At 58.6% G+C, this 23,593-nt stretch overlaps 2 protein-coding genes across 3 annotated transcripts in view; one reads left to right on the top strand and one right to left on the bottom strand.

The window, feature by feature from the left end:
* Positions 1 to 2,585: 2,585 nt before the first annotated feature.
* On the top strand, positions 2,586 to 5,725 carry CYP21A2 (cytochrome P450 family 21 subfamily A member 2). Of its 2 annotated transcripts, XM_055263616.2 has the most exons (10): positions 2,586 to 3,195; positions 3,295 to 3,384; positions 3,666 to 3,820; positions 3,928 to 4,029; positions 4,118 to 4,219; positions 4,321 to 4,407; positions 4,578 to 4,778; positions 4,979 to 5,157; positions 5,242 to 5,345; positions 5,443 to 5,725. In XM_055263616.2, exons 1-10 carry the CDS (start codon positions 2,988 to 2,990, stop codon positions 5,706 to 5,708), a joined length of 1,494 nt encoding a protein of 497 aa, XP_055119591.1. In that variant the 5' UTR covers positions 2,586 to 2,987; the 3' UTR covers positions 5,709 to 5,725. The 2 variants fall into 2 exon arrangements, with proteins under 2 accessions (XP_055119591.1, XP_055119592.1); XM_055263617.2 differs by lacking the exon at positions 3,295 to 3,384.
* A 3-nt stretch (positions 5,726 to 5,728) lies between these two features.
* Positions 5,729 to 23,593, bottom strand: part of TNXB (tenascin XB) — a 68,016-nt gene continuing 50,151 nt past the window's right edge. The window contains exons 22-44 of the mRNA XM_063633195.1: positions 22,057 to 22,389; positions 20,600 to 20,923; positions 19,865 to 20,188; positions 17,930 to 18,253; positions 17,212 to 17,535; positions 14,523 to 14,846; positions 13,794 to 14,117; positions 12,934 to 13,221; positions 12,304 to 12,582; positions 10,748 to 11,029; positions 9,579 to 9,899; positions 8,955 to 9,290; positions 8,579 to 8,701; positions 8,321 to 8,464; positions 8,009 to 8,128; positions 7,747 to 7,890; positions 7,523 to 7,653; positions 7,272 to 7,404; positions 7,028 to 7,179; positions 6,839 to 6,935; positions 6,585 to 6,746; positions 6,344 to 6,507; positions 5,729 to 6,023 (exon numbers count right to left, since the gene is read on the bottom strand). Of these exons, the coding sequence (XP_063489265.1) occupies positions 5,922 to 6,023; positions 6,344 to 6,507; positions 6,585 to 6,746; positions 6,839 to 6,935; positions 7,028 to 7,179; positions 7,272 to 7,404; positions 7,523 to 7,653; positions 7,747 to 7,890; positions 8,009 to 8,128; positions 8,321 to 8,464; positions 8,579 to 8,701; positions 8,955 to 9,290; positions 9,579 to 9,899; positions 10,748 to 11,029; positions 12,304 to 12,582; positions 12,934 to 13,221; positions 13,794 to 14,117; positions 14,523 to 14,846; positions 17,212 to 17,535; positions 17,930 to 18,253; positions 19,865 to 20,188; positions 20,600 to 20,923; positions 22,057 to 22,389 (5,255 nt within the window). The 3' untranslated portion in view covers positions 5,729 to 5,921. The remainder of the gene's footprint in view (positions 6,024 to 6,343; positions 6,508 to 6,584; positions 6,747 to 6,838; positions 6,936 to 7,027; positions 7,180 to 7,271; positions 7,405 to 7,522; positions 7,654 to 7,746; positions 7,891 to 8,008; positions 8,129 to 8,320; positions 8,465 to 8,578; positions 8,702 to 8,954; positions 9,291 to 9,578; positions 9,900 to 10,747; positions 11,030 to 12,303; positions 12,583 to 12,933; positions 13,222 to 13,793; positions 14,118 to 14,522; positions 14,847 to 17,211; positions 17,536 to 17,929; positions 18,254 to 19,864; positions 20,189 to 20,599; positions 20,924 to 22,056; positions 22,390 to 23,593) is intronic.

Genomic DNA, 23,593 nt, shown 5'->3' with positions numbered 1-23,593 from the left:
GTGTCAGTGTGTGTTGCTAGGGCTGAGAGCAGTGCCCCTGCCCGATCCAGTTCTGGGCAGGCCAGATTGACATAACCTTAGACTCTCTGAGCCCTGATGACCCTTGGGCTGTCCAGCTCTGCTAGACCCTCCCAGATGACCCGCTAGGAGTCTAGTGCTTCACAGGACCACCCCGAGCAGAACTGGGACCCAAGAGCCTGCACCCCAAGGACCAGAGTCCATGCCAAGACCACCCTTCAGCTTCCAAGGCCCTCCACTGCCCGGCTGTCGCCAGTCACCACGGCCTCAGACAGGGCTTGTGCTCAGCTGACACCTCTGACACAGCTCTTCTGCCTCATGAGCTGTTGTCCAGCCACACCTCCCCGACTCTGTCCTCGTGCTGCTGGCGGTTCTGAGGTCTGTGGATTTTAGCTGAGTTCTGGGGTGTTGAAAGCCTGCTGACACTTGGTTCTGTTATCAGTGGCATGAGGTGACTTTCCCGGAGTTGTGCAATCCTCAGGTCCTGTAGTGTCTTCTTCCAGTTTCAGACAAGCCAAATGTCTGACTTTGGTGTGTTTGTGAATCCTCTGAGGAAGCCGCTGTTCTCCTGGGGTCTACCTTCCCCACCCCGTCTGCCTAGCTTTTCCCCATTTAGTGGCACACCTGGGGTCTTCAGAGATGACTCCGAAATCTGTCCAAAGAGGTTTGCTGAGATCAGTTTCTATAGAGGTCATGACAGTTCAGCAGCCTGCCATCCAGTCATTCGACAGAAATTCAGGAAACTTTCACTTCGTGCCATGCCCTGTGCCAGGTGCCAGAGATACAGCTACTCACTCCAGGGCTCATCACTGGGGAGACAGATAAGAGGACGGGCAGTCGCCACCCTCTGTGAAAGATGTGATGTCAGGGAGCAGTGTGGTCCTGTGAGGCATCTAACCCAGTCAGGGGCATTGCTAGGCAGGGACAGGGAAGGCTTCCTGGAGCAGGTGGCCTCCAAGTGGGGCTCTGAAGACTGAGAAGGAGCCAGGAAAAGAGCAGGGGTACATGAGGGCATCTGGGGCAGAAGGAGAATATACAAAGGCCCGGAGGCCGGGGGCAGGACAGGGTACCTTTGGGGACATTGCATGTAATTGGCCACATTTGGAGTTTGGATTTGGAAGTGGTGGAAGAGACAGAGATGGTGAGACAAGTAGTCAGCACGCCAGCCTTCCAGGTGCTCTCCTTTCCGACGAGCGCTCTCTTATCCATGTAACTTTGAGAAGTTTGGACCTTTCCCACTGTGGCAGAGGTTTCCTGAGGCTCTTTGATATTTGCCCACATGGTTGCCCATCAGATCTTTCTCCCAGTAGCTGGTCAGCATGGTGGTGGCATAAACCCATTTTCCAGAGCCAGGGATTCAGTTGCAGCAAGACATGGCCCGGTCTGGGAGGTCAACCATGAAGAAGGCAGTAGCTGTCATTGCCCAACCCCAGAAATCCCAATCCTGTTTTCTCCCTCTCAGTCCTGATCATGGATTCAGCAGCAGTGAACTCGCCAATGTAGGGGGTGGCACAGCCAGGGTCTTGACTCCGGCTCTGCAGTAGCACAGTCTGGAAAAGCTCTGAGGGGAGAGAGACCCCCGCTGGTCCCTGGGTCCGGCTACAGAGCCAGAAATGGGGTGGACGGCATGGGCCTGGGTCACCTCTGACCTCTCACGTACCATCCAGGCGGCCCTGGCCTCTCACTGAACCCTGCCACTCCTCTTTGGCATGGCCTCTTCCCAAACCCCCAAACTGCCTCCTTACCCACAAAAGTGGTCTCTGTCCAGTGGGACCCCCACCCCTTATGGCTTCAGTTCCCCAATTAGGGCTGGACCCCTGATCCTGATCCAGCTGTGGCTATCCAGCCCCTTCCTGGGGACTTTAGACTTTGAGTGGGGCATGCCCAGTTGTGCTGGGAATCCACACTCTCCCTGGCTGGACTAGAACCTGTGGACTCTAGTCCTGAGGGCAGTCATGTTCTGCCTGTGCCTGGCAACACAAGAAACTTGACTGCAGAGAGAAGAAAGAGGAGAGAGGAACAGAGCGAGGAAACTGCCCGTCTCCAGGCTTTTTCTGTTCCCTGTCCTTGGCTTTCTAAGACCAGTGGGGTCTCCTCCTCCGCTTTTTTTTCCTGAGTTCTGTGAAATTCCCCAATCCTTACTTTTTATCTCAAACTAGCTCAAGGTGGTCTGTTTTCCTTCCAACAAAAGAAAGGTGCTCCTGGTGGCTAAAGGTATATATTTGACAGCTAGATTTCCAGGCCGGAATCCTGCCCTCCACAACATGTGAACAATACCCGCGTTGCATATAGAGCATGGCTGTGAAGAATTGAGTGAGTGCCCGCAAAGCACTTAGAGCAGTGTCTGGTACATGCTAGTACTCCGCAGCGAGAAACCACCTCCTCCTTTGTCTTCTGGGCACTTTTGAGAGCGAAAGGAGGCACTAATAACAATCACACTGGGCTGCCTGTATGTACTGGAATATGCCCCAGGCAAACCAGGCTTAAACTGTATCACTCTCTCTGCAGCTTAAACTAACCAACAACCCACACAAATCACATATTGTTCTTCAGGCGACTCAGGAAGGCATATTAGGCAGGGACTGCCGTTTTCTCTCTGAGACAAACATCATGCCAGTAAACTGGTGCATGGTGGGGTGGCAGAGGGAGAGGGCCCAGGTAGGGGCGGACACTCTTGCCTGCACAGTTGATGTGGAGCCAGAAAGCTGACTCTGGCTGCAGAAAAAAAGGTCAGGGTTGCATTTCCCTTCCTTGCTTCTTGATGGATGATCAATTTTTTTGAAATATGGACGTCCCAAGGCCAATGAGACTGGTGCCATTCCAGAAAAGGGCCACTCTGTGGGCCGGACAATTGGAAGCGACCTGAAGGTGGGGTCAAGGGAGGCCCCAAAACAATCTGCACAGCAGGAGGGATGGCCAGGGCTCTTGAGCTATAAGTAGCACCTCAGGGCCCTGACGGGCGTCTCGCCATGCTGTTCCTGGGCCTGCTGCTGCTGCTGCTGCCGCCCCTGCTGGCTGGCGCTCGCCTGCTGTGGAACTGGTGGAAGCTCCGGAGCCTCCACCTCCCGCCTCTTGCCCCAGGCTTCTTGCACCTGCTGCAGCCCGACCTCCCCATCTATCTGCTTGGCCTGACTCAGAAATTCGGGCCCATCTATAGGCTCCACCTTGGGCTGCAAGGTGAGAGCCCCTATTCTCGCTCTGGCCCTCACCATAGGAGGGGGTGGAGGTGGCGGAGAGGGTCCTCTCTCCACTGACGCTGCTTTGGCTCTCCCCCAGATGTGGTGGTGCTGAACTCCAAGAGAACCATTGAGGAAGCCATGGTCAAAAAGTGGGCAGACTTTGCTGGCAGACCTGAGCCACTTACCTGTAAGGGTTGGGGGCATTTTTTCTTTCTTAAAAAAATTTTTTTTTAAGAGATGGGGTCTTGCTATGTTGCCCAGGTTGGTCTTAAATTCCTGGTCTCAAGTGATCCTCCTACCTGAGCCTCAAGTGGGAGCCACCTTTGGGGCATCCCCAATCCAGGTCTCTGGAAGCTGTCGGGGGGCATATCTGGTGGGGAGGAAGCAGGGGTTGGGGAGGCAGAAGAAGGTCAGGCCCTTGGCTGCCTTCATCAGTTCCCATCCTCCAGCCCCCAACTCCTCCTGCAGACAAGCTGGTGTCTAAGAACTACCCGGACCTGTCCTTGGGAGACTACTCCCTGCTCTGGAAAGCCCACAAGAAGCTCACCCGCTCAGCCCTGCTGCTGGGCATCCGTGACTCCATGGAGCCAGTGGTGGAGCAGCTGACCCAGGAGTTCTGCGAGGTAAGGCTGGGCTCCCGAGGCCACCTCAGGTCAGCCTCACCTCTCACCGTAGCCCCTGCCCTGCCCACTGCACAACGGCCTGCGGAGCTCACGCTCTTTCTCTACAGCGCATGAGAGCCCAGGCCGGCACCCCTGTGGCCATTGAGGAGGAATTCTCTCTCCTCACCTGCAGCATCATCTGTTACCTCACCTTCGGAGACAAGATCAAGGTGCCTCACAGCCCCTCAGGCCCACCCCCAGCCCCTCCCTGAGCCTCTCCTTGTCCTGAACTGAAAGCACTCCTTCCTTTTCTGGCAGGAGGACAACCTGATGCCTGCCTATTACAAATGTATCCAGGAGGTGTTAAAAACCTGGAGCCACTGGTCCATCCAAATTGTGGACGTGATTCCCTTTCTCAGGGTGAGGACCTGGAGCCTAGACACCCCTGGGTTGTCGGGGAAAGGCTGGGGTGGAGGGAGAGGCTTCTTCCCACAGCTGCATTCTCATGCTTCCCGCCACAGTTCTTCCCCAATCCAGGTCTCCGGAGGCTGAAGCAGGCCATAGAGAAGAGGGACCACATCGTGGAGAAGCAGCTGAGGCAGCACAAGGTGGGAACTGTGCGTGGACGGCCTCCCCTCGGCCCCCAGCCAGTGATGCTACCGGCCTCCGCATTGCTATGAGGCGGGTTGTTTTGCATACCCCCGGTTATGGGCTTGTTGCCACTCTGTACTCCTCTCCCCAGGCCAGCCGCTCAGCCCGCTCCTTTCACCCTCTGCAGGAGAGCCTGGTGGCAGGCCAGTGGAGGGACATGATGGACTACATGCTCCAAGGGGTGGCGCAGCCGGGCGTGGAAGAGGGCTCTGGACAGCTCCTGGAAGGGCACGTGCACATGGCTGCAGTGGACCTCCTCATTGGTGGCACTGAGACCACGGCAAACACCCTCTCCTGGGCCGTGGTTTTTTTGCTTCACCACCCCGAGGTGCGCCCTGGGGACAAGCAAAAGGCTCTTTCCCAGCAGCCTGGCCAGGGCGGTGGGCACCCTCACTCAGCTCTGAGCACTGTGCGGCTGGGGCTGTGCTTGCCTCACCGGCACTCAGGCTTACTGGGTGGCTGAGGGACTGGCTGGAGGCTGGGCAGCTGCGGGCTGCTAGGGCAGGACTCCACCCGATCATTCCCCAGATTCAGCAGCGACTGCAGGAGGAGCTAGACCACGAACTGGGCCTTGGTGCCTCCAGCTCCTGGGTCCCCTACAAGGACCGTGCACGGCTGCCCTTGCTCAATGCCACCATCGCCGAGGTGCTGCGCCTGCGGCCCGTTGTGCCCTTAGCCTTGCCCCACCGCACTACACGGCCCAGCAGGTGACTCCCAAGGGTTGGGGATGAGTGAGGAAAGCCCGAGCCCAGGGAGGTCCTGGCCAGCCTCTAACTCCAGCCCCCTTTCAGCATCTCCGGCTATGACATCCCTGAGGGCACAGTCATCATCCCAAACCTCCAAGGCGCCCACCTGGATGAGACGGTCTGGGAGAGGCCACATGAGTTCTGGCCTGGTATGTGGGGGGCCGGGGGCCTGCTGTGAAAATGTGGTGGAGGCCGGTCCCCGTGGCCGCTGAACGCCTCCCCACCCACCTGTCCACCCGCCCGCAGATCGCTTCCTGGAGCCAGGCAAGAACTCCAGAGCTCTGGCCTTCGGCTGCGGGGCGCGTGTGTGCCTGGGTGAGCCGCTGGCACGCCTGGAGCTCTTCGTGGTGCTGACCCGACTGCTGCAGGCCTTCACGCTGCTGCCCCCCGGGGACACCCTGCCCTCCCTGCAGCCCCTGCCCCACTGCAGTGTCATCCTCAAGATGCAGCCTTTCCAAGTGCGGCTGCAGCCCCGGGAGATGGGGGCCCACAGCCCGGGCCAGAGCCAGTGATGGGGCAGGACCGATGCCAGCCGGGTACCTCAGTTTCTCCTTTATTGCTCCCGTACGAACCCCTCCCTCCCCCCTGTAAACACAGTGCTGCGAGATCGCTGGCAGAGAAGGCTTCCTCCAGCGGCCGGGTGGTGAAGGACCCTGGCTCTTCTCTCGGGGCGACCCCTCAGTGCTCGGCAGTCATACTGGGGTGCGAGAGAGGTGGGCAGCAGCTTAGCCTCCCCCCGCTGGGGAGCGAAAGTTTCTTGGTCTCAGCTTCATTTCCGTGAAGGGCACCGAGAAGTCGAAGCCCTTCCAGTAGTACCAGCTCACTCCCTGGGAAAGGGGTTGTCAAGAGAGAGTCAAAGCCGGATGTCCCATCTGCTCCTCCCGTTCCCCTTAAGGAGGTGGCTCCCAGCACTCAACCAACCTCCCCGCACAGCTCCCCTCCTGACCCTCCGCCGCAGAGGATTGAGGCTTAACCCTCAGCTGGCCCTTTCCAGCCAATAAATCGTCTCCAGCTCCCTCTGTGAGGCTGGCATGATTGCTCCATTTCACCCAGCCGCTCGGTCCCTTGCCTGTTACACTGTGGGGTTGAAACCTAGGCAGGCCGAGCCCCAGCCACCCCAGCTCTGAGCCGCCTCCCCACCCCTCACCTGATGGTCCACTGTGCTCCCGTAGAGCCCGTTGAGGTTGGCGTAGTGGCAGTTCCTGTACCACCAGGCCCCTCGGTAGGAGACAGCGCAGGAGATGAGCAAGTTGTTGGGGTCCCGATCACGGGCAGAGAAGACACTGCCGCTGTGGTAGCTCATGGAGTCCCCTGGGCAGGGTGGAGGAAGGAGCCATGAGGGCCTCACCTCCCAGCCTCACCCTCCCAGCCGTGCAGCCTGTGCTTACCTGCGGTGCCGTGGTAGCCCTCCAGGTGGAGGCGGTAGTACTCTGCAGCCGAGTCTACGCGGAAGGAGTCGTACTGGGCGAACACAGCCTCGTCTCCAGCCCGCAGGTCCACGCGCATAGAGTAGTCACCCGCCTGCGTCAGGCTGTGCAGGGCCTCATTGCCTGGGGGTGGGAGACGTGCCCTCATCAGGGTCCTGGTGTCCACAGGGCCCCCATCCCCATCCGTAGTTCCCCAGTCTCTGTGAGGCACTGACCCAGCCAGAACTCCCCAGAGATGTTCCCAAAACCATGGGCATAGTCCTCCCAGTCCCTCCAGAAGTCTGTCTGTCCATCCATGCGGCGCTGGAACACCTGGGAAGCAAGTGGGGGCACCATCAGCCTCTGGCTCCCGGGGCAACAGCCCCTGCCCTGCACAGACCCCTGGACTTCCCAGTGCCACCCACCAGCCAGCCGCCCCCATCAGTCTCCATGTCGCAAAACACATTCAGGGGCCGCTCGCGGTTGCCGTTGAGGAAGATGGTGCTGGTCCTGGAGGCACCGGCTCCATTCTGCATCTCCTCCCCGCAGTCCCTGGGGAAGGGGATCCGCAGCCCACCTGGGAGAGGAGAGCACGGGCCAGTCCTTTTCCAAGCCTTAGGCCCTGGCTGCCCACCCAGCCCCCGGCCCCCGGCCCGTGCATCCAGGTACCTGTGGTGAAAGAGGTGGACACGGGCGGCAGGAGGCTCTGGCCCCACATGGCCTGGAGCCGTGCATTGTAGGGGGTGGAGGGAAAGAGGCCGAGGAGCTGGTGAGATGTGATCCCTCCTGGGAGCAGGATCTCCTGTGGGACAGACAAGGGGGGGTCAGGGGAGAGGAAGGTGGAGACCCTCCGGGAGGGCCAGAGGCAGCACCTCCTGGAATCACCCAGGGAGGGGAGTTGGTCAGTGGGGCCGGGGCACCTGGGTCTGTCCACCAGGGGTGTCGAAGCTGAGCAGGTAGCCTGTGGGCCGGACTTGGGGCTCAGTCCAAGTGAGCAGGGCGGTGCGGGGGGTCACTTCCTTGGCCTCCAAGTCCCGAGGGGCCTCCAGCCCTAGGAGGGAAAGCAGGAAGAGGAGATGGGGATGAGGCCCATCCTGGCTCCCTCTACCTCCTCTCCGCATCCCACACACCCCACAGACCCTACCTGTGGTGAAGGTGATGCTGGCTGGGGAAGTGAGGTTGGGGCCCCGCAGGCCGCGCACAGTGGCGGTGTAGTTGGTGTGGAGGACGAGGTCATGCAGGGGGTAGTCCACCGCGCTGCCTGGGGCCTCGGCCTGCAGAGGTGGGGCTGGGAGTGCAGAGAGAGGCATCAACGCCTGCCCCCTCCATCCCCGGCCAGAGTCCAGCCTCCCCCCTGCAATCCCCACCCTGAACAAGTCCCCTCCAGAGGCCTCAGCCCTGCTCACCCCCAGGGGCTGTGACCTGGACGTCATAGGTGTCCACAGGATTCTGGGGGGGCTTCCAGTGCAGCACGGCAAATCCCTCGGTCAAGTTCAGTGCACGCAACTGTGTGGGGCCGTCAGGAACTGGGGGAAGGGGAGGGGCTCAGAGGGGTCCCCGCTGCTCTCTCTACTCCATGCCTCCCCAGACTCCACTGGCCCCCTGTCCACAATTGGAGCCTCCACCACCTCCCTTTCACCCTCCTCGTTCTCGCTCAACTCCCACCCATGCCATTTTCTTGGCTCCCACCTCTTGCCCCGGGTCCCAGTCCATCTTACCTGTGGTGAGGAAGCCTGTGAGAGGCTCACTCTCCTCAAAGCCTCGGACGGAGACCACGGTCACCTCGTAGCGAGCGCCTGGGATCAGCCCCTGGAGTTTCTGGGTCCGGGCCTGGCCGTCCACCTGCACACTCTGCGGCTCCCCTGAAAACATTGGGGATCGAGGGTTACCCAGGGAACCCCAGGGCGGCTGGAGGTTGGGCAGAGTGCAGGGGGGAGAGGAAACGCGAGGCAATGAGCACGTGGCAAGGGCACCACCTCCGTCCGCCAGCTGGTAGGAGACTTTGAAGCTGTCCGCCCGGGACGGCGGGGGCATCCAGTTGACCTTGGCTGAGGTCTCCCTGATTTCACTGAATTGGAGGTCACGGGGGCTCTCCAGAACTGCAGAGGGGGCAAGGAATAATGACGCAAGCAGGGGCAGGCAGGCCCCTCCCTACGAGTCCCACCCCTCACCTCTGCTTCAGCACAGGCTCACCACCCCTTTTCCTCTAGTCCCCAGGAATGGAAGTCGCTCTGCAGATTCCTCCAGGCCCACCACCAACTCGCCCACCCCCCACCACTGGCTGAGGCACTAGGTCCCTCCTGTGAAGTACAAAGACCCCCACTTTGGGGCAGAGTGTGTGTGGGTCCTTACCTGGGCTGAGGGTGCGGGTGGTGCCCTGGATGCTGTCGGCCTTGTGGGGTCCCCGCAGCCCATACAGTGTCAGGCTGTACAGAGTCCCCGGACGCAGGTCCCGGAGCACGGCCGAATGCCGCGTCCCCGGCACCATCAGCTCGCGCTGCAGCAGTGGACGCGGATGCGGCTCCAGAGTGCTTGGTGATGGAACCCCAAAGCGGAGCAGGAAGGAGTCGAAGGCCCCAGGTGGGGCCTCCCAGTTGAGCCTCAGTGAACTGGTGGTCACATCAGTCACAGACAGCTGGGACAGGCGGGGCCTTGACTCCGCTGAGGTCTGACCAGCAGGGGCCGGCCCTGCATGGAGTGGGTGGGAGAGAAGGGATCGGAGACAGAAGCACACCAGCTTGGTGACCCAGACCATGTCCCTTCCACCCCCCTCCCTGCCCCTGTTTCTCTATCTGTAACCAGGGACTTGCAGCCACAGGGGGGTCCTGTGGGGCAGAGCTAAAGGCTACTCGCATCCAGCCCATCCATCCTCTCTCCCTGGTACCCGCCTCATGCTCTTTCCCTGCAACCACCACTTCTGAGCCCCTGTTTCCCCCTTCCGAGCCCAGACTAGAGGCCAGAGACGCCTGGTGGTACCTGTGGTGCCCTCAGCTGAGAGGGGCCCCAGGCGCTTCCCTTCATGGAGGCCATAGAGGAGGAACCTGTAGGGGGTGCTGGGCTCCAGGCCTGAGATGAGGATCTTGCTCTGGTCGCCGTCCACGAGCAAGGCCTGGGGCTGCCCGTTCGTGTCCTCATACTGGACCACGAAGGAATCAAAGGGGCCCCGTGCCACGCTCCACGAGAGGCGCATGGAGTCTGGGGCTGTGTCGGTCACGGTCAGCACCCCTAGGCGGGGCTCTTCAGGAAGCTCAGGGGCCTCTGGGGCTAACTCTGGGGCTGGCGCGTCCTCTTCTGGGGCTGCGTGGGAGAAGCCCAGGGGAGAATCTGAGTGGGGGGTGCCATGGGGTGCTCCATTTTTATCTTCTAGGCTTGGCCCAAGGCTGAGGTGGGAAGTTTACAAGTCCAGGCCCAGTCAGACAATGAAGTCGCTGTGGCCTCGTGACTCCTGCGAGCTCCCGCGCTGTCTGAGTCAGGTGCTGGCTTCCCCCTTCCACACCCCAGTGTCCTACCGAGCCCACCTCGAGATATCACAGGCTCTGGCCCCACCCATGCCGGGACACATTCACTGAGCTTGAGGCGTGTGGTGCTCCCTTCTGAGAGAAGCTGAGGGTGGAACTGGCTGGTGAAGGTGACTGGCAAATCCCACCAGCCATGCCGTGGTCAGGCCTGTCTGAGGTGGGCATCAGCGAGCTCTGGAAGAGGAGCCTGTACCACAAATGCAGCCGCTTCTGTTGGTTTCTGTGTTCCTGCCCATTTTGTTTTCCAGTGATTTTCCTCTTAAGAAAATGCTCCTGACTCATCCATGGCAGGGAGGTTTGCCGCTATCTGGACAAGGCCACCCTTCGGGGAGGCGACAGCTGCCCCAGTGAGTAATGAGGAGCAGCGGCAGTGATGGGGCAGAGTCGGGGCTGGGAAATTAGGGAGCCCCTGCCAGGGCCTTTCCCTCCCGCCTGGCCTGGCTCCTGCTCCGGACTCCTTGATGGATGCTGAAGCCCACAGGGCTGCAGACTCCTCCACCTTCCTGGGGACAGGCCAGGGTGCCCCACTCCCGGCTGCCCACTCCTGCAGTCATCTTTGTCTTCAGCCCAAATGCACAAGGAAACCCACACAAGCTGGCTTGCTATAGCCAAGCACAGCAGCCTCACCTGTCATTCCCAGGACGGAGACCGGGCCCAGGCGCTTTCCCCCGAGGAGCCCGTAGAGCAGAAACTTGTATTTCTTGCCAGGCTCCAGGTCCTGTATGGTGACTGTGCGCTGGTCTGCGGCCACAGGCACTGCCCTGGGCTGCCCGTCCGTGTCCCTGTACTGGACCACGAAGGAGTCAAAGGGGCCCTGGGCCACCGTCCAGGACAGGCGCAGAGAGCTGGAGGTCTCCTCAGTCACGGTCAATTCCCCCAGGCGGGGAGGTGGCTCCTTCTCCAGCGGAGCTGTGCAGAGGAAGGAGGGAAAGCTCTTAGTCACGTGCTGCTTTTGCCTAAGCCCTGGCAGCTTCCCAGAGGTGTGAGGTTCTGGGAAAGGGTCCCTCCAGTGTAGCGCCAGGGACAGCTCCTCGAGGAGACACACAGGCCTGCTCCCGCCATGCCCCACAGGAATGAGGGAGAACGGCTCCCTCCTCCTCTGGAGGCCGCTGCCCAAACTCCTTCCTGCCCCGCTCCTTCCCCGCTGTGATCGAGGGTGCAGTCAATTCATTACAGATCATCTCCCAAGGGAGGGGTGGCTGGGGGTGCAGATAGGGCCTTTGTTTACCCTGACCCCCAGCCCCTGAGCAGGAATGAGGCCAGAGCTGAGAGAGACTCCCCGGAGGTCTCTGGATTGTCACAGAGACACCCCAAACATCGAGAGCTGGTCTGGGCAGCCGGCCAATGCACGGCTCCCATCACTGCCAGGCTGTGACCTCCCCCTTGTCCCCTTGTGGCCATCAGCCTGAACATCCGTGCCTCCTGCTTCCCCAGCCCCACACTGACCCCACTGGGCTGGGGCAGTCGGGATCAGGCAGGGAGAAGACAGGGGATGAGCTGAGAGAACAGAGGGCAGAACAGAGGCTTGCCCGGGTGGGGCTGGGGCCGATGGGTGGGGGTCTGTACCCCGTCCCCACAGTGAGGGTTTGGGAAGAGAATTATGGAGTCCCAGGGACCCAGGCCCAGACTGGCCGGCTGCTCTGTCCTCCTCTGGGCATAGTGACTCATGGTCCTGGGAGTGGGGTGAGGGTCGGTGACCCACCACACCCCTTCCTCAGGGGGCTGAGTCACAGGCACAGTGACACCAGGTTTTTCCATCGTCTTTCCGTAGCCAAGCCCTCCCTTTTTTTCCACCCCTCGCCTCCGAGTTAGGGAGGAGGGAAGAGGATGGGAACCACTACTGAGTCCAGCACCGTTCCCAGCATTACGCAGGTGAGGACACTGAGGTTCCGGGGATGAAGTGGCTTGTCCATGGTCACCCTGGCAAAGGCTGGGACTGGAACTAGAACACAGATCTGGCCCCAAAGCCCGTGTCCCTTTTATTTCTTCGGCAGCCAATGAATGAAGGAAGTAATGCATATTCTTCAGAACTGTGCCTGACACACAGAGGGAGATTACTTTTGGAGTTAAGATGGTTGTGTCAGGGCTGATAGAGGGAATCTCACGGGAAGGCCGCAGGGCCAGCTCTGAGGGCTCGGATGAGAGGCAGCTCTGAAAAAGGTGGAGGCTGGACTGGCACTCACCTGTGGTGCTGTCAGCAGAGATGGGGCCCAGTCGCTTCCTGCCTGACAGACCATAGAGCAGGAACCTGTATTTCCTACTGGGCTCCAGGCCCTGGACTGTGACCTCCCGCTGGTCGGCTGGCACCGGCACCACCTGGAGCCGACCATCCTTATCCTTGTGCTGGACCACGAAGGAGTCGAATTCGCCCTCAGGGACCGTCCACGAGAGGCCCACGGAGTCAGGGGTCGCATCTGTCACAGTCAGCTTCCCCAGGCGGGGAGACGGTTTCGTGTCTGGGGCTGGAAAAGACAGTGAGGTGCATGGAGAGTGGGATGGAGGCAAAGGGGCCCCGGAGCTTCCTGGGCTGCTATGGCTCTGTGAGCTGGTCCCAGGAACGGGAGGGTGACTGGATCAGGAGTAGGGATAAAAGAGGAGCCAGACAAGAAAGCAAGTGTCCCCTCGGGCGCAGGGAAAGTAGGGAGAAGGATGAGTGTGAGTGGGAGAGGAGAGCTCAGGGCCTGGGTTTTCCTGGACCCAATAAATCAGTGGGTGCTGAGGACTGGAGTGTGGGGCACAGAAACATGAAATTCCAACTGGTGCCACAAGGGGGCGAAGGCTCTGGCCGCGGGAGGCCTCCAGCCCTCACTCACCGGTCCTGGCCTCCACAGGGACTGGGCCGTGGCGTTTCCCATTCTGGAGTCCAAAGAGCAGGAACTTGTACTTGCGGGCCGGGTCCAGCCCCGAGACGGTGACCGCTCGGAGGTCTCCGCTCACAGGCACTGCCTGGGGCTGCCCCTGCGCGTCCCTGTACTGCACCAGGAAGGAGTCAAAGAGGCCCTGAGCCACCGTCCACGAGAGGCCCACTGAGTCCGAGGTCACGGCCGCCACCGCCAGCTCCCCTAGGCGGGGCTCCACTGGCGGCGGTGTGGGCAGGGGCGCTGAAAAGAGCAGAGCAGGACCATGGGTCTGGAGCATTTCTCAGCGGCCTCCTCTAAAACGCTTGCTTTAGAATCTGTGCCCTGCATTGCTGTAAGCAGCTCACAAACAGTGGTGCACTCAACCCTCGCACAACATATGAAGTAGGTGCCATTATTATCATCACCCCAACTTTGCAGGGATCTGAAGCACAAGGTTAGGAAACGCCTGCAAAGTCGCACAATCACGACATTCAAAGGCACATGCAGATCTGGGCAGCTGGATCTGAAGCACTTTCTGAGCCACTAAAATACTCCTTAAGGGAGCCTGAAGACTAACAAATGAGCACACGAGTAACCTGGAGGTTCCACATCACGATGGGAGGAAGGAAGCTACAACAAACAGGGCATGGACTACCTGCCCATCTGACTCCACACAGTCTCCATGAATCCAAGGATGAGGCAGGATCATTAGCAACATGGGAGAAAAGACAGAAACCTAGAGGCCCAGTCATAAGAGGTGCCAAGATCCAAAGGAGAAACACAAGGGGGCTGCAGAGGTAAACCTGGGGACGAGGGCCTGTCCCCACACTCACCCGTGACGCCCACGGTGGACACTGGGCCCACGCGCCGCCCCTCGTGGAGGCCGTACAGGTGCATCTTGTATTTGCGCCCAGGCTCCAGGCCCCCCACAGTGACCTCGCTCTCCTCGCCCCCAACACGCACCACCTGGGGCTGCCCATCCCTGTCCTTGTACTGCACGGTGAAGGAGTCGAAGCGACCCTGGGGGACGGTCCAGGAGAGGCTCAGCGAGTCAGGGGAGGATCCTGTCACTGTCAGCTCCCCCAGGAGCGACTCCTCAGGGGGCTTCGGGGCCTCCGTGCTGGGTTCTGTGGGGCCGGGGGTCTCTTCCTCTGCAGCTGAGAAGGAGGGAGAGAGAGTGAGGGGGATGTCCTTGGGTCCTGGGGAAAAGGAGAGAGAAGCCAAGGCTATGACTGGGGGACCTGAGGTCATTTCAGAGAAGCCCATTCTTGGGGCTGGGTGGTCCTGCTCAGCTGACAGCTAACACACATGACAAGCTCCAGGGTCAGCTGTGGGGGACCTGGGACAGCCACCAGCACAGCAAAACTCCTGATGGCCCCTCCCTGCTCAGGAGGAGCTGGGGGTCAAACACACAAAAAGGTACAATGGGAGCCCCAGCCCCAGCCACAAGCAGGTCTGTGGTGCTGACCACACCCCTGTCCCACTCCCCACCAGTCATCACCAAAGAGCTAGAGGGTGACCCTCCCACAGCTCCCACCCTGGGGCTCCCATCGTCCACTCACCTGTCACCCCAATGGCAGACACGGGACCCACGCGCTGGCCACTGTGGAAGCCGTACAGGTTCATCTTGTATTTGTGGTCTGGCTCCAGGCCTGAGATGGTGACCCTGTCCTCCTGCCCCGCCACCCTCACCGCCTTGGGCTGCCCGTCCCCATTCCTGTACTGGATCAGGAAGTGGTCAAACTGGCCCTCGGGAACCGTCCAGGACAGGCTGAGGGAGTCGGGGGTGGCGTCTGTCACGGTCAGCTCCCCCAGGCGAGGCTTGATGGGGGGCTCAGGGGTCGTGGCGGGCACTGCTTGGGTGGTCTCGGCTTCATCCTCTGGAGCTGGACAGACACGTATGGGGTCAGTGAGGTCCCTGGGTCCTCAGTTCAGCATAGAAAGGATGTGTCACAAAACACAAAGTGCCCAAGAGCAGGACGATGCTGCCCACAGCGCCTCCAGCACAGCTCTTCATCCTCTCCTCTCCTGCAACCTTTCCTATCCCTCACCCTGACACCCCTGCCCTCGGCCCCCACCTCACTCCCACCTCCCAACACCCAGGCCACCTCTCCCTGTCCCTCCAGCACCGCCTCTCTTTTGAGCATAGCCCCACTCGGCCTCTGCACCCTCGGCCTCCCCGCACTGGGGTCTCTTCGCCATCTTTTGTTCACTGGGCTTCTGTCTTTGCTCCCCAGCAAGCTCGGCACACCCCTCCCGAGGCCAGAGCCTGGGGTGTGTTCCTGGACCCGGCCCCTCATCAGCTGCCAGCAGCCTCAGAGCATCTTTACCCTGAATTCCCCTGGATACCTTCCTCCCCCACCTCCAGTCCCCGATCCTAGTTTGAGCCACTGTCACCTCTCACCAGGGCCACCAACTGCCTACTGGTCTCCCTGCCACCCCATCCCCGTCTTCAGCTCCCACAGATGAGCTTCACACAGGCACAGCTGCTGGGGCCATCTCAGCACAGACCTGGGCAACCACATCCTCATCCCTGGGAGACCCCAGGCCTGGTAAGCGGTCCCCTCCTCTGCTCCCACACTTCAGGATGATCCACCCACTGCAAAGGACACCCCACTCAATCCTCAGTGCCTCTCACATGCCATGCTCCTTCTAGCCTCCTGGCCTTTGCACCAGCTGTGATGATCTGACAGGCTTCACCTTCTCTCTAAAGGTGTCACGAAGCTAAGGCCTGCCTGGCCTCAGATCCTGACTGTCCCCTGAGTATCCACAGGTAGGATGGTTTAGGTATTCCTGCCTGGCTCTGGGCTTCCTGTCACATGCTCACCCGCCTTTGCTTTCTTACTGGTCCACAGCCTGTCCCCCACGACGTTAGCCCCATTAGGACAGGAACTTATCCCATTAGGATATGAACCCTAACTCTAAGCCTAACCTCTGTGAGGATTCATGAATGCCAGAAAAATTCGCTTCAACAAATTCTAAGAGAGTTTCCAAATCTGTTTTTGGGAGGAGCTTTACTACAAAGGTGTTCTGTGATTTGCACATAAATATTCATAGCAGCATTATTCATGATAGCTAAGAGGTGGAAGCAACCCAGGTGTCCATCAATGGATGAAAGGATGAGCAAAGTGTGGTCTGTATGTATAAAATGAAACATTATTCAGCCTGAAAAGGAAGGAAGTTATGGCCAGGTGCAGTGGCTCTTGCCTATAATCCCAGCACTTTGGGAGGTCGAGGTGGGAGAATCGCTTGAGGCCAGGAGTTTGAGACCAGCCTGGGCAACATACTGACACCACATTGACACAAAAAATAAAAATGAAAATAAAATAAAAAGGAAATTCTGACGGATGCTACGACATAGATGAACCTTAAAGACATTGTATTTAATGAAATGAACCATTCAAAAAAGACAAATATTGTATGATTGCACTTCTATGAAGTACCTGGAGTCAAATTCGTAGAGACAGAGAGTAGAATGGTGTTGCCAGGGGCTGGGGCAAGGGGAGAATGGGAGTTCGTGTCTAGTGGCTAGGAAGTTTCAGTGTGGGAAGAGGAGTTCCGGATGTGGAGGGTGACAGTCCACAGCAATGTGAGTGGACTTCATGCTGGACTGTATACTGGAAAGCGATTAGAATGGCGAATTATGTCATGTGTACTTTACTACAATAAAAAAACAACAAAAAAAGTGTGTTCCTTGGACTAGTGGCATCAAGATTGATGAGAATCTTGTTAGAAATGGATGGTCGGCCGGGCGCAGTGGCTCACGCCTGTAATCCCGGCACTTTGGGAGGCTGAGGCGAGCGGATCACGAGGTCAGGAGATTGAGACCATCCTGGCCAAGATGGTGAAACCCATCTCTACTAAAAATACAAAAAAATTAGCTGGGCATGGTGGCACACACCTGTAGTCCCAGTTACTTAGGGGGCTGAGGTAGGACAATCGCTTGAACCTGGGAGGTGGAGGTTGCAGTGAGCTGAGACTGAGCCACTGTACTGCAGCCTGGGTGACAAAGCGAGACTCCATCTCAAAAAAAAAAAAAAAAAGAAAGAAAGAAAGAAATGCACAGTCTCTGGCCCTAGGCCAAACCTGCTGAATCCAATGAATCCAAATCTGCTTTTTAACAAAAATCTCCAAGCATTTGGATACACAAAGGAAGGAATACTCTTGAGAGTATGTTTTCACGAAGACTGGAGAGACAGCAGTGTCTTCCAGGGCCATCTTCCCCACCTCGCCTCACTCACACTCACTCACCTGTCACACCCACAGTGGACACCGGGCCCACGCGCTGCCCCTCGTGGAGGCCGTACAGGTGCATCTTGTATTTGCGCCCGGGCTCCAGGCCCCCCACGGTGACCTCCTTCTCCTCGCCCCCGACACGCACCACCTGGGGCCGCCCGTCCCTGTCCTTGTACTGCACGGTGAAGGAGTCGAAGCGGCCCTGGGGGACGGTCCAGGAGAGGCTCAGCGAGTCAGGGGAGGATCCTGTCACTGTCAGCAACCCCAGGAGCGGCTCCTCGGGGGGCTCTGGGGCCTCCGTGCTGGGTTCTGTGGGGGCGGGAGTTTCTTCCTCTGCAGCTGAGGAGAGGGGACAGAGAAGGTGAGGCAGCTTCCCTGGGGGATGTCCTCGGGTCTTGCAGGGAAGGAGAGCGAATCTGTGGCCATGAGTGGGGGTCCTGAAGTCAGCTTGGAGAGGCCCATCTTTGGAGCTGGGTGGCCTTGCTCAGCTTACAGTCAACACACATGACAAGCTCTGAGGTCAGTGCTGGGGAACTTGGGACAGCCACCAACAGAGCTCACAGGGCCCTTCTCCACCCAGGAAGACCTGTCAGTCCTCAGGGAAGTGGGGAAAGGCACAAAGATACCATGGCTCAGCCAAGAGCAGAGGGGCTTCCTGGGCGAGTTCACCCATCACCAGAGAAAGGGAGACCCTCCCACAGGCCCCACTCTGGGGCTCCCATTGTCCACTCACTCGTCACCCCAATGACAGACATGGGGCCCACGCGCTGGCCACTGTGGAAGCCATACAGGTTCATCTTGTACTTGTGGTCTGGCTCCAGGCTGGAGATGGTGACCCCGTCCTCGTGCCCTGGCACCCTCACCACCTTGGGCTGCCCGTCCCCATTCCTGTACTGGACCAGGAAGTGGTCAAACTGGCCCTCGGGAACCGTCCAGGACAGGCTGAGGGAGTCGGGGGTGGCGTCTGTCACGGTCAGCTCCCCCAGGCGAGGCTTGATGGGGGGCTCAGGGGTCGTGGTGGGCACTGCTTGGGTGGTCTCGGCTTCATCCTCTGGAGCTGGACAGACACGTATGGGGACAGTGAGGTCCCTGGGTCCTCAGTTCAGCATAGAAATGATGTGTCACAAAACACAAAGTGCCCAAGAGCAGGACGATGCTGCCCACAGCGCCTCCAGCACAGCTCTGCTTCCTCTCCTCTCCTGCGACCTTTCCTATCCCTCACCCTGACACCCCTGCCCTCGGCCCCCACCTCACCCCCACCTCCCAACACCCAGGCCACCTCTCCCTGTCCCTCCAGCACCGCCTCTCTTTTGAGCACAGCCCCACTTGGCCTCTGCACCCTTGGCCTCCCTGCACTGGGGTCTCCTCTCCATCTTTTGTTCACCGGGCTTCTGTCTTTGCTCCCCAACAAGCTCAGCACACCCCTCCTGAGGCCAGAGCCTGGGGTGTGTTCCTGGACCCGGCCCCTCATCAGCTGCCAGCAGCCTCAGAGCATCTTTACCCTGAATTCCCCTGGATACCTTCCTCCCCCACCTCCAGTCCCCAGTCCTGGTTTGGGCCACTGTCACCTCTCACCAGGGCCACCAACTGCCTACTGGCCTCCCTGCCTCCAGGCTCCCTGCCACCCCATCCCCATCTTCAGCCCCCACAGATGAGCTTCACACAGGCACAGCTGCCGGGGCCATCTCAGCACAGACCTGGGCAATCACCTCCTCATCCCTGGGAGACCCCAGGCCTGGTAAGCGGTCCCCTCCTCTGCTCCCACACTTCAGGATGATCCACCCACTGCAAAGGACACCCCACTCAATCCTCAGTGTCTCTCACACACCGTGCTCTTTCTAGCCTCCTGCCTTTGCACCAGCTGTGATGATTTGACATGCTTCACTTCCTCTCTAAAGCTGTCATCAAGCTAAGGCCTGCCTGGCCTCAGCTCCTGGCTGTCCCCTGGGTACTTGTGGGCAGGGTGACTTCATTGTCCCTTCCCAATCCTGGCTTGGCCCCTGGCCTCCACAGGCTCATCCTTCTTTGCTTACTTTCTGGTTTTCTGCTTGTGCCCACAATTGTGAGCCCCATGAAAACATGAACTTGTGTGTGTCACTTTCCAGCTTCCGCCTATGAAAGAAAAAAGCAGCCCTGACACCCGTGAGCTGCCCTTTCCCTCCGCCAGGCCACAGTTGCTTGGGGCTGGCCTGGCATAGTCTGGTCTTGGTGTGGTCCAGTTGAACACAGACAATTTCATGGAACATCAACATCAGACTTGGCCATTTGTCAGTAGGATGGATCAAGACAAGAACAAGGCCAGTCTGTGATCATGTCTCAGTAAGGATGAACTCTAACATTTTCTAAAGCACAAAAATAACCGAACATCACCCATCCAGCTAATCTGAGTGATAGCTGCTTCTTTACCAATGGCAGCTTTGCTGTAGATGACCTCCCCAAAGATAAGACTTAGTGAGACGCCCGGTAATAGGGTTATCCCTTCTTCCTAACAGCGTCTAATACAGAGCAAAACTTTGCTTCCTTAAACGCTTTCCCAAAACACCAAACACAAGCCCAACGTGCAAAAGAAGCCCGGCTGGTGAGAATCTTTTTGTTTTCATGAAGTTGCAGAGAAAGCAACATCTTCTAGGGCCATCTTCCCCACCCTGCCTCACTCACAAACACTCACCTGTCACACCCACGGTGGACACTGGGCCCACGCGCCGCCCCTCGTGGAGGCCGTACAGGTGCATCTTGTATTTGCGCCCGGGCTCCAGGCCCCTCACGGTGACCTCGTTCTCCTCGCCCCTGACACGCACCACCTGGGGCTGCCCCTCCCTATCCTTGTACTGCACAGTGAAGGAGTCGAAGCGGCCCTGGGGTACGGTCCAGGAGAGGCTCAGCGAGTCAGGGGAGGATCCTGTCACTGTCAGCTCCCCCAGGAGCGGCTCCTCAGGGGGCTCCGGGGCCTCCGTGCTGGGTTCTGTGGGGCTGGGGGTCTCTTCCTCTGCAGCTGAGAAAAGGAGATATAGAGAGGATGCCAGGTCCCTGAGGGATGTGCTCAGGTCTTCAAGGGAAGGAGGGAGAAACCACGGCCACTACTGGGTATGTGAGGTCATTTCAGAAAAGCCCATTCTTGGGGCTGGGTGGTCCTGCTTAGCTGACAGCTAACACACATGACAAGTTCCAGGGTCAGCTGTGGGGGACCTGGGACAGTCACCAGCACAGCAAAACTCCTGATGGCCCCTCCCTGCTCAGAAGGAGCCAGGGGTTAACCTCAGAGGAAGGCCCAAGGGGAGCCCCAGCCACAAGCAGGTCTGTGGTGCTGACCAGACCCCTGTCCCACTCCCCACCAGTCATCACCAAAGAGCTAGAGGGTGACCCTCCCACAGCTCCCACTCTGGGGCTCCCATCGTTCACTCACCCGTCACCCCGATGACAGACATGGGGCCCACGCGCTGGCCACTGTGGAAGCCATACAGGTTCATCTTGTACTTGTGGTCTGGCTCCAGGCCTGAGATGGTGACCCCGTCCTCGTGCCCCGGCAGCCTCACCGCCTTGGGCTGCCCATCCCCATTCCTGTACTGGACCAGAAAGTGGTCAAACTGGCCCTCGGGAACCGTCCAGGACAGGCCGAGGGAATCGGGGGTGGCGTCTCTCACGGTCAGCTCCCCCAGGCGAGGCTTGATGGGGGGCTCAGGGGTCGTGGTGGGCACTGCTTGGGTGGTCTCGGCTTCATCCTCTGGAGCTGGACAGACATGTACGGGGACAGTGAGGTCCCTGGGTTCTCAGTTCAACATAGAAAGGATGTGTCACAAAACACAAAGTGCCCAAGAGCAGGACGATGCTGCCCACAGCGCCTCCAGCACAGCTCTTCATCCTCTCCTCTCCTGCGACCTTTCCTATCCCTCACCCTGACACCCCTGCCCTCGGCCCCCACCTCACCCCCACCTCCCAACACCCAGGCCACCTCTCCCTGTCCCTCCAGCACCGCCTCTCTTTTGAGCACAGCCCCACTCGGCCTCTGCACCCTCGGCCTCCCTGCACTAGGGTTTCTTTGCCATCTTTTGTTCACTGGGCTTCTGTCTTTGCTCCCCAACAAGCTCGGCACACCCCTCCCGAGGCCAGACCCTGGGGTGTGTTCCTGGACCCCGCCCCTCACCAGCTGCCAGCAGCCTCAGAGCATCTTTACCTTGAATTCCCCTGGATACCTTCCTCCCCCACCTCCAGTCCCTGATCCTGGTTTGGGCCACTGTCACCTCTCACCAGGGCCACCAACTGCCTACTGGCCTCCCTGCCACCCCATCCCCATCTTCAGCCCCCACGGATGAGCTTCACACAGGCACAGCTACTGGGGCCATCTCAGCACAGACCTGGGCAATCACCTCCTCATCCCTGGGAGACCCCAGGCCTGGTTATCGGTCCCCTCCTCTGCTCCCACACTTCAGGATGAGCTACTCACCGCAAAGGACACCCCACTCAATCCTCAGTGCCTCTCACGTGCCATGTTCTCTCTAGCCTCCTGGCCTTTGCACCAGCTGTGATGATCTGACAGGCTTCACCTTCTCTCTAAAGCTGTCACCAAGCTAAGCCATGCCTGGCCTCAGGTCATGGCTGTCCCCTGGGTACCCACGGTCAGGGTGACTTAGGCGTCCCTGTCTGGTCCTGACCTGAGCCCTGGGCCTCCCTATCACATGCTCACCCGCCTTTGCTTCATTTGCTGGATTGCAGCCTGTCTCTCCATCACATGTCTTTCCATAATGTTGCTATATTCCTTTCACCGTGAGCCCCATCAAGACAGAAATATGTATAGGAAAATGGCAGAGAAGGGCACATTTTCTAGGGCTGTCTTCCAACCCTGCCCCACCCACACTCACTCACCTGTGATGCCCACGGCAGACACCGGGCCCAGGCGCTGCCCCTCGTGGAGGCCGTACAGGTTCATCTTGTACTTGCGCCCAGGCTCCAGGCCCCCCACGGTGACCTCGTTCTCCTGGCCCCCAACACGCACTGCCTGCGGCCGCCCGTCCCTGTCCTTGTACTGCACAGTGAAGGAGTCAAAGCGGCCCTGGGGGACGGTCCAGGAGAGGCTCAGCGAGTCAGGGGAGGATCCTGTCACTGTCAGCTCCCCCAGGAGCGGCTCCTCGGGGGGCTCTGGGGCCTCTGTGCCTGGTTCTGTAGGGCTGGGGGTCTTGTCCACATCCTCTCGTGGGGCTGAAAGGTAATATAGGGGGATACAGGGTTTAAGGGTTTAAGGGTGACTTGCTTTGCTGGTGCTGTCAACAGAGGTCATACATCAAATGCGCCCCTCCAGAGCAGGCTGAGGGCTGGGACAGCTTTCTGTTCGACATTCAGTGACTCTTGGAATAAGAGCCGGTGAGGTATCCCCGAGCCCCCGGCCTGTACTGCTGGCAGAGCTGCACTGTTAGAAACCTCCAGAAGGCAACTGAGACATAGTGTCAGGAGCCAAAGTTATTCTCATTTCCTTTGACCCAGTAATCCCAGTTCTGGGCATCTATCCTAAGAAAATTATTAAAGCAGGAAAAAGTTATAGCATGGAAGAATTCATGATGGGATTATTCATGACAGCAAATGTGTCAGGAACACAAATGACCCGTAGAAGATGATTAATTTTGTTACAGTGTTTTCACCGCAACACATCAAATAACCATTGAAATGATGATGAATGCTGGTTGAGTAGCCGCAAGGTGAATGATTACAATGTACTTGGTGTACAAAAAAGGAAGAGCCAAGAATTTTATGAATACTGATTGCAACTTTAAAACATGCTTTGCCTGCAAAATACAGGAAGGGAATGTGCACTACACACACTGTTATTAATGCCGGCAGCTGGGGGAGAAAGTAGGACTGTGAGATTCTTTTTTTCTGTTTTTCAAGCTTTCCACATAATGTTGCTATATTATTTTCACTAGAAAAATGTGGGCTAAAAAAGAAATTCTGGGCCGGGAGCAGTGGTTCACGCCTGTAATCCTAGCATTTTGGGAGGCCGAGGCAGGTGGATCACCTGAGGTTGGGAATTTGAGCCTAGCTTGGCCAAAATCATGAAACCCGGTCTCTACTGAAAACACAAAAATTAGCCAGGCGTGGTAGCATGCACCTGTAATCCCAGCTACTCAGGAGGCTGAGGCAGGACAATCGCTTGAACCTGGGAGGCAGAGGTTGCAGTGAGCTGAGATCACACCACTGCACTCCAGCCTGGGCAACAGAGTGAGACTCGGTCTCCAAAAAAAAAAAAAAAAGAAAGAAATTAAGAAATTCTGGGCTACAGCAATTAATAATCAAGTGTGGGGTGGGGGTGGGGTAGCAATACAGCTGGAACAGGAGGGGCAGGGGTGGGTCCCTCAGCCTGTCCTCTGTCAGTTCTGTGGTTCCCCACAGTGGGGATGGGAACACAAAG

The sequence above is a fragment of the Symphalangus syndactylus genome, chromosome 23, assembly GCF_028878055.3.
Source record: "Symphalangus syndactylus isolate Jambi chromosome 23, NHGRI_mSymSyn1-v2.1_pri, whole genome shotgun sequence".
Lineage (NCBI taxonomy): Eukaryota > Metazoa > Chordata > Mammalia > Primates > Hylobatidae > Symphalangus > Symphalangus syndactylus.
This window is presented reverse-complemented; position numbering and strand designations above follow the sequence as displayed.

Coding starts and splice junctions, on each gene's coding strand:
- CYP21A2 (XM_055263616.2), top strand. CDS start 2,988: ATGCTGTTCCTGGGCCTGCTGCTGCTGCTGCTGCCGCCCCTGCTGGCT. Junction 4,408..4,577: donor AGCAGCTGAGGCAGCACAAG/GTGGGAACTGTG, acceptor CACCCTCTGCAG/GAGAGCCTGGTGGCAGGCCA. Junction 5,158..5,241: donor CGCACTACACGGCCCAGCAG/GTGACTCCCAAG, acceptor GCCCCCTTTCAG/CATCTCCGGCTATGACATCC.